General features: G+C 59.1%; 1 protein-coding gene across 1 annotated transcript; it reads left to right on the forward strand.

Moving 5' to 3' along the window:
* Positions 1 to 52: 52 nt before the first annotated feature.
* Positions 53 to 3154, forward strand: PTGDR (prostaglandin D2 receptor (DP)). The gene is made up of 2 exons (XM_010579859.1): positions 53 to 868; positions 2888 to 3154. The coding sequence occupies exons 1-2, from the start codon at positions 53 to 55 to the stop codon at positions 3152 to 3154; spliced, it is 1083 nt and encodes a 360-aa protein (XP_010578161.1).
* The last annotated feature ends 5959 nt before the right edge of the window (positions 3155 to 9113 follow it).

Genomic DNA, 9113 nt, shown 5'->3' on the forward strand with positions numbered 1-9113 from the left:
CCGGGTTATTCCCATCCCCTGCTACGATCCATCCCGTTCTCGGGATAACCCGATGGAGACGGAGGGTTACCGGTGCCGTAGCAGCCGGTACATCGAAAGCGGACAGTCGGCGGTGCCCGGTTCGGTGCTGTTCGCCGCCGGGCTTGTGGGTAACGTGCTGGCGTTACTGCTGCTGGGTCAGCACCGACGGCGTTCCCGCTCTCCCGGCGGTCGCCCACCGCGGGTCTCCGCTTTCTACGTGCTGGTGAGCGGGCTGGCCGTTACCGACCTGCTGGGCAAGTGTTTGCTCAGCCCCATCGTGCTGGCCGCCTACGCTTACAACCGCAGCCTCAGCGAACTGGGACCCGGCGGGCGCGGCGAAGGCGAGCCGGGCGTCCTCTGCCAGCTCTTCGCCTTCCTCATGGCCTTCTTCGGGCTGGCGCCCACCCTGCTGCTGCTGGCCATGGCGTTGGAGTGTTGGCTCTCTCTGGGGCATCCCTACTTCTATCGGCGGCATCTCACCCGGAGGTTGGGTGCCGCCTCGGTGCCGGCGGCGGCCGGGCTCTGCGCCCTTTTCTGCGCCTTGCCGCTGCTGGGTTTCGGGGTGCCCATGCAGTACTGCCCGGGGACGTGGTGCTTCATCCGCATGGCCGGCGGTGGGCCGCGGCAGCTCGCCTTCCCCGTCCTCTACGCCAGCCTGATGGGTCTCTTGGTCTTGGCCATCGGCGCCTGCAACGTGAGCAGCATGCGGCACCTCTACGGCATGGCCCGGCGGCAGCCCCGACGTGGACCCCCCCCCGACACCGCCCCGCGCATGGAGGAGCTCGACCACCTCATCCTGCTGGGGCTCATGACCGTCCTCTTCACCATCTGCTCCCTGCCGCTCATCGTGAGTAACCCAGCTGACCCCCTCCCCTGGAACACCCCCCCCCCACCCCTGGGGGCTCGGGTTGTTGCTTTGACACCCCCCCCGAATACCCACCACCCCATCCCTGGCTGTCAGTCATTGCATTAACCCCCTGGAAAATAAAATCCCCGCTCCCCACCACCTCCTGCCAAGGAGGCTGGATTGTTGCTTTGGCCCCCTCGGAGCAGTCCCTCACCCCGTCCATGGGGGTCGGGTCATTGCCTAAAGCCCCTTGGAATAACCCCCCATCGGCACCACTCAGTCCTGGGGGGGGTGGCAGGTCATTGCTTTGGCCCCTTGGAATAAACCCTGGCGCTACCACCTGCTCCTGGGGGCTCAGGGAATTACTTTGCCCCCTCTGACTACTCCCCCAGCCTGGCCGCAGGGGTCAGGTCATTACCTAAACCCCTTTGGCATAACCCCCCCTCATCACCACTCCGTCCTGGGGGGGCGGCAGGTCATTGCTTTGGCCCCTTGGAATAAACCCTGGCACCACCACCCACTCCTGGAGGTGTTGCGAGGGGGGCTTCGTTGCTTTAGTCCCCTCTAAATAACCACCACGACCACCCTGTCCCCAAGGGTCAGGTTATTGCCTTAAGCCCCTTAGAATAAACCTTCCCCCCCCCATTCCAGGGGGTTGCCCCCCTCTGAATACCCACCGTGTGCAGAGCTTAATTTATTGCTCTAACCCCTGTGGAATAACCCGTCATCACCACCATTCTGTGCCAGGGAAGTCAGGGGGGGAGGTGTTGGATAACTATTTTCACCCCCTCTGAGTGTCCCCCACCCTGTCCCAGGGGTCTGGCTGTTGCTTTAACCCCCATGGAATAACCCCCAGCACCACCCCCCTGTCCCAGGAGGAGGGGGGGTTATTTCATTGCTTTAATCCCACTGGAATAACCACACCACCACCCCCCTGTCCCGGTTCATCGCTTAAAACTCCTTCGAATAACCCCACACACACACCCGTCACCACCAGCCTGTCCCGGGGAGGGTCGGGTCATTGCATTGCCCCCCCCCCAGAATACCCACCACCAGCACCACGTCCCCAGGGGTTAGTTCATGGAATAACCCCCCCATCCCTACCCCTCTGTCCCAGAGGTGGGGGGGGGTTGGGTAATTACTTTGCCCCCCTCTGAGTGTCCCCCACCCCTTCCCAGGGGTCTGGTAGTTGCTTTAACCCCATTGGAATACCCCCCCCCCCACTGTCACCCCCCCCGCCCCATGTCTCTGGGGTTGCCCCAGAGGTGTTGGAGGTTTTGGGGGGGAGTCCGTTCATGGCTTTAGCCCCTTGAAATAACTCCCCCCCCCCGCCCGCACCTCTTCCTAGGGAGGTTGGTTCACTGCGTTAAACCTTTAAATACCCCCCCCCCTTTCTTCCCCCCTGTCTCCCGGAGCTGCCGAGTAGATCCAGCTCCCTTTGAACCGCACTGGATTTCCCAACTTGGGGGAAATCCTCCCCCTTTTTCCCCAAGGTTGGGGGTCCCGCTGGTGGGGTGGGGGTGGGAGACCCCTAGCATGACAGAGCCCTTGTTGCCCCCCCCACTCCCAGTGCTCCATGTCCCGGGACTGGATGCTGCAGCACTGGGCTGCGGTCCAGCCGAGTTATCTGACGGATCCCTGGTCCGATACCCATCGCAGCAGGGTGGGGGGGGCAACACGAGTGGGGTGCCCCAAGCCTCGGGGGCACAGCAGCACCCACTGCTGCAGCCTGCGGAGGTTGGATGCTCCGTTTACTCCATGACACAACCCCAGTCCCTGGGATCGTATCTTCAGCTCTAACCTCCTGGCCCTGATGGGGACATGGTCCCCCTGTGCCAGGATCCAGCCCCAAGTCCCAGTTTCGGGGTCTGCAACCCACAACATGTGCTGATTCGATGCATAAGGATATCGAGGGGTTAAAAACTTTTGCTTCCCCCCCGGGATTCTTTTTGCTCTCAGCTTTACCCCTGTAGGGACATCTTCCTTCATTTTTCCCTATTTCTTCATTTTTTTTGACAGATCCGGGCGTACATGGGGGCCTTTGCCGCCGATTTCAACGAGGACGCTGACCTCAGCGCCCTGCGGTTTCTCTCCGTGAACTCCATCGTGGACCCCTGGGTCTTCATCATCTTCCGCACCTCCGTCTTCCGCACGTTCGTCCGCAGGCTTTGCCGGAGGTTGAATTCCCGGAAAGCCACCCTGAAAGGACCTGACCCGGGGGGGGACAACCAGTTCTGTCCCCTGGGCTGGCGCAGGACAGACACCCCCCAGCTCGGCTTCCCCTGAGCGTGCGGGTCTTGCAGAAAGCTGGCGGCTGCTGGTGAGGATGAGGAACGAAGCCTTCGGCCCCGCACCCCAGCTCCGGAGCATCCCGGGGCTGTCGCAGGTGGGGACAGCGTCCAACTCGCAGCGAGGGGTGGGCGTGAAGTGTTTCTGCCCCCTCCCTGGGCTGCTTTTTTGCCCTGGAGAGGAACCAGAGAGGGGGGGGACTCCCGGGTACCTGTGAATATTTCCAAGCAGCAGCACTTTGTGGAGGGTTTGGGGAGCCTTTGGCTCCAGAAAAGCAGGAGGGTTTTTGGCGTGTGGCTTCAGGGCAGCGGGGACGCACAGGGAGGAGAGGGGTGTGTGTCTCCCCGTCAAATAAAAGTGGTTCAGAGCCCTGCTCCATTGCCTTGTCCTGTGCGTGAGCCCCTTCCACGCCGAGGGGGGGTTATCCGGAGCTGGTTTGGGGTGTCCCCGGCTTGGTCTGAGGGGGCCGTGAAGGAGCCTTTGGGGATGTGGAGACTCAGAAACTTGAGCAGCAGCTCACGGCCGTGCTGAAGAGCCGGAGGGCAGGGGGGGTCCCTCCGTGGGATGCCCATCGTCCCTCCGTGGGATGCCTGTCGTCACATCCCTAACCCCGTATCCCCCCAGCGGGGCTGTGGTTTCTCTGCCGTGCTCGCTCTTCTCTTGAAAATTGCTTCCTTCAAGCGCTGATGTTGCATTTGTGTTACTCAGATGGCTACCTGTCCTGCTGTAATTATTTTAATTTGGTATTTACAATGATCCTGAGGCCTAATAAGAGCAGTAATTGAGAGAAAGCAGAGCGCAGGATGTGTAACCTCGCGGTGCAAGCATGCAAGCGAATGATCATTTTAATGAAAGATCCATTTTCCCTCAACCACACTTATTAACTGGATTTAATATCTGCCTTAAGTGACCATTTAGGCCAAAAAAATTATGATGACCAAAGTTCCTATCTGCTTAGTGTCCTTGGAGGAGACAGGGCAAATATTTTTCTCCCTCTATTTAGCTAAGCCTTGCAAGGTGTAGTCATGTTCCTGCGAGTTCTCATGTGATATTTATTCTTGGTGTCAAACGGATTCTGCTTTTCAAGGAAGAAACTCAGGCAAATTTGTCTTGGGGCTTTTGGGAGGTGACCTGGTTGGGTTGGCTCTGGCTGTTTGACCTGCCAGGCTCTCCTGGCTGGAGAAAAGGGTAGAGCTGTATTTGGGGGGACCTGCAAGCTCCCTGCTCAGCACCTCTCGTCAGGGTTGTCTAAGGAGAAGGAAATGAAATGAAGGTTGGTTGGCGTATCGGTTTCATGTTACTGGCGTGTTATTGACTTGGAGATGGCTCACGTGGGACCGTGGAGTCAACAGCCCGGACTTTGGGCTCACGCTCAGCGCTGTGGCTTTCGCCGGACCTGTTTCGCCGCAGCAGGATGAAGGCCAGGTGAGATAACGGCTCTGCAAAACCTTGCCGTTGTCCTCCCCGGGCTGGGATCTCCTCCACCAGACGGATCCACGCACCGCTCAGGACAGACGGACCAGGCACGGCCAGGCCAGGAGCGTGCAGCGATGTGTGCCGTGGGTGCTCCGTGGGTGCCCAGGCTGGGACAGACCATCATCTGCCCATCACCCCAATGAGGAATCACTCCTAGAGAGCCTCCCAGGAGAGGTCCCTGCCCCACGATATGTGCATTTAGAGCCCAGGGCAACCACGCTCTGTGGAAAGCAGCAATTAAATTAAAAAACCCCAAACAGGTCCTTTATTAAGGTGCACGAATACAGACTCCATCCGAGCCCTGAGATGATGCACACACCGCAATGTCTGACCCATCCGTGACTTTATCATCAGAGAAAAGAAATCAGGGAGCCGCCGAGCTCGGCCGGGGCTTGCAGGCTGCCGGGGTGACCCCCCCATCCCTGCACTGTCCCCGTTCCCCGGCTGGGCCCATGCACGTCCTGGTGACCTTGACATGTTCATCTGGCTTCGGTAGAGCTAATTTTAATCAGCGTTCTGTCCTTACTGGTGACCTACCTGCTCTGGGAGCAGACTTGGAGTCTCCAGCCGGTCACCGCTGCCTCCGGGCGAGCAGAACTCCGGCTGCAGCCAACAAGGTTTGCACCGGCGGCGGAACGCCAGGCCGCCTTCCGAGCAGATAAATCATTCCTCAGCAGGGATAAATCATTCGTGGGGCCTGGGACTGCCATATCGTGGTCCTCTCCAGAGATGGCAGCACGTCCCCAGCCAGGGCTGGGCTCCGAGCCGGCCTGAGCACGTTGGGCACAGCCACTGCAAGGAGGGGGCTGCCACTCTCCACCCCAAGATTCTTCCTTGGGCAACCCACTTTTTAATGCCCGAACGCATATGGTTTGGAGCTTCAGGGGTTACATCAAAGCTCAGAGCCCCCTCCTATTACCGAGCTTGGAAAAAATGAAAATAAAATTAAAAAAAAAAAAAATTATCCCCGCAACACGCGATTTAGTTGTAAATGTTGCTAAACAGGAACCAAAAAAGCCCAGAGGCTCAGGGCTCTCCGGCCAAACGCTGAGGAGGTGAGAGCTGCTGTGCGAGCCCTCCCCGACTGCATCCTCCTCCTCCTCCTCCTCCTCCTCCCGGGCTCCTCGCACTGCTCAGTCATTCCCTGTGGGCCCCCTCCGTGCCAGATTGCTCCTGTGCCAGCGATCCTCAAAGGGACGGACGTAATGCTTAATGGAGGCAATAAAGAGATGCTGCTCGGTGCAAGGCTGTGGCTCACACCAACGATGTTCTTTTCGGAGCCGTTGTGCCGTGCCCGCTGCCCTCCGGCACCGCAGGCTGCCCGGTCCCACGCTCGCAGTGTCACCGGTGTCACCGGCATCACCTAACCCTGCCTCCCGCTCCTTTCCTGGACATAAATCGAGCATGGTTAATTGGTTTTTTTTTGTTGGTTTTTTTTTTTTTGTTTCAGCTCATGAAATCCAGACACAACTTTGCACAAGCTCATTTCCCGGCAAATTGTTTAGCTCTTGCAAAAAGCCCTTTTTTCTAATTGTCTGCCTGCATTTTTCAGCCATTCTAGAAGCAGGAAGGCGCGTGCCTGGGCAGGCAGCAGCACCGGGGCTGCCAGGCACCCGAGCCAGGGTGCTCAGCCTGCGGGGCTGTAAGACACAACCAGCTGGTGAACGGGTTGATTTTTTTTTTTTTTTTTAACCCAGCAAGCCAAGGCACCGAAACCTGGATCTGCCGCGCCGGTGCTCAGCCTTGCCTTTCCAGGGTGGTGAGTGAGGCTGCTGGCAGCACCGATGTACGAGATAAGGGATGAGGCTGGGAAGGCTTTGGAAGAAAAATGATGTCTGGCTTTGCTAAACACAAGTCAGATGGGGTTTTGGTTTAAGAGGGTTGAAATCCACCCGTGCAGTCCATCCCTTCATGCGCAGGAGGGCTGGGTTTCTCCCTGCCTGCAGTGCCGAAGCTGTCTTTGAAAACCCACCAGGGATGGAGCAGGATCCTCAGCCGTAGGCAGTAAACTCCAGGGACTGAGTCCTCTTGGCTGCAAGATTTATATGAAATTCAGGGAGCTTTCCTACAAGCCCAGAATTTTTTCTCCAACTGGACCAGCCCTGGAAAGCTTCTTTTAGGGAAAACAATGCCAACGACCTTTGGGAGGACATATGGTCCTTGTTAAAGGCAAGACACCTGAGATAAACATGAAAGCAAAAGGAAGAAAACAAACACATCTCAAGAAACGGACAGATTGTACCAAGTGGCATGTTCCTGGTTTTGAGCTCAGAAGGGGGAGAAGAAAAAAAAAAAGCCCAGCAATTTTCCTATTATTGCAAAAATATCCCATCAGAGGCGACTGTCAGTTGAGAAGTCTGAAGCCCCAAAAGGGTATTTAAGGCTCCATTAGCTGCCAGGAAAATGAGCTCCAGAAGATGCCAAAACCCCTTCCTGAGCTGTGACACACAAGACCAGAAAGGAGCGGGAGGCTGGGAAAAGCCTTGGAGCAACCACCCTGCGGGGTGCCTGCTGCTTGGAAAAGGTCTCCAGATGAGCGGACCGCAGTCTCCGCAAGCTGCTCAGATGGACCAGGCCAGGATTGGGCCTCAGCTCCATTTTTTTAACCTGATTTTTGTGGATACCACAGAAGGCTGGATGTGCCGGGGTCCCATCCAGCCCTCGGGAAGCCAACAGCATCGCTCCCGCCATCGGCTGCGTCCACACGTTTCGGTGCTCTGCTGCATCGGGTCTGCGGGGCTGGGACAGGAGTTAAAAAGGGTCCTGGGACGTGCGTTTTTCTGGCCCGCCTGCACGGAGGGTTAGTCTTGGAGTCGGGTAAAACACCTTCCCCTCCATCGCACCCATTGCTTTGGCCATGGGAACAGGAAGGGCTGGGGCTGCGGGTGCCCTGCCACCGGCAGGGTGACTTGCACGTCCCCCCCGCCGCGGTGAAGAAGCCTTCGAGCTGCGTTACGTGGGAAACCAAAGCGAGGAATAGGAGCAGCCCGTCGGAAATGAAGGTGCTGTCACAAACCGCAGCTCACCCAGCCCTGGAGTTTGCCGTATACCATGTTTCCTTTACGAAGTTCCTGTTACAAAAAGCAAGGTTTTAAAAATAACAGCCCAAACGTGCTTGTGGCAACAACCTGCCGCGACCGCGCTGGAGCTGAGCAATGCTGCATTGTTCCGCCGGGGTTTGGGGGGGACCGGTTTTGCGTTACGTCATGGATGAAGGGGTGCACCTGAGCCCTGCCTGGCATCCAGCTGAGCCGGATCCCAGCTCGGAGGCCGAGGGCAAAGGTTTTGCTCTCAGCAAGGTGGGGAGAAGATCGGGGTCACGACTCGGGAAATACTACGCAACAGCGAGAGCTTCCTGTGCCATTTGCCGAGCCCGAAGCCCCAGCAGAAGGAACTTTCCTGGAGTTGGTATTTGGGGCAGATGAGCCGCCCTCAGCCAGGCTTGCAGTGGGAAGAGGGGTTCCCTCCGATGTGTCCCCCACTCATGACCAGACACCGGCCGCAGGCTGCACTCCCCATGGGGACCTCTTATGATATATAGGAAAGGGGGGGCAATGGGGACGTGGTGTGGGGCCGGCCGTGGGGCAGGGTGTTCTCCGTGGGCTCCGGGTGCCTCTGGGGCCATGGGGGACCCGCACAGCTGGGATCCGGTAAATCCCCGGTAAATCCACCCCACACCAGGCCGGTGGAGATGGCACCGGGGCTCATCACGACTTGGGGTCCCTCTGCCCACCTGGGGTTCCCGGAGCAGCACCAGCACCACGGTTCCACGTGAACTCGGTGCTCCCAGACCGGCACCGGGTATCGCCGTGAATCGGGGAGTCCCAGATCGGCGCTGGGTCTTGCTGTGCCTCTCGGGGATCCCAGATGGGCATTGGGGGAGCTGTGCCTCGGGGCTCCCAGAGCAGCACCGGGACTCTCAGACCAGACCGGGACTGGCTGTGCTGTGTGTGCGGGGCTCCCAGACCGGCACTGGGGCTGGTCGTACTGCTGGGCTCCCAGATCAGCACCGGGACTAGCCCAGTGTTCCCAGAGCAGCAGTGGGACTCCTGGGTCGGTACCAGGGGCTGGCCATCTGTGGGGGTCCCGGACCGGCACCAGGGCTGGCCATACCACTGGGCTCCCAGATCAGCACCGGGACTAGCCCAGTGTTTGCAGAGCAGCAGTGGGACTCCTGGGTCAGTACTGGGGACTGGCCATGTGTGGGGGTCCCGGCTCGGTACTGGGGGTCTGGCTGTGTGTGGGGGTCCTGGACTGGCACCGGGGCTGGCCATACCACTGGGCTCCCAGATCAGCACTGGGACTAGCCCAGCGTTCCCGGAGCAGCACCGGGACTCCCGGCTCGGTACCGGGGGCCGGCCGTGTGTGGGGGTCCCGGCTCGGTACCGGGGTCTGGCTGTGTGTGGGGGTCCCGGACCAGCACCGGGACAAGCCCAGCCTTCCCGAATCAGCACCGGGACTCCCAAACCCCCCCGGAGAC

Source organism: Haliaeetus leucocephalus, unplaced genomic scaffold (assembly GCF_000737465.1).
Source record: "Haliaeetus leucocephalus isolate CR32 unplaced genomic scaffold, Haliaeetus_leucocephalus-4.0 Scaffold678, whole genome shotgun sequence".
NCBI lineage: Eukaryota > Metazoa > Chordata > Aves > Accipitriformes > Accipitridae > Haliaeetus > Haliaeetus leucocephalus.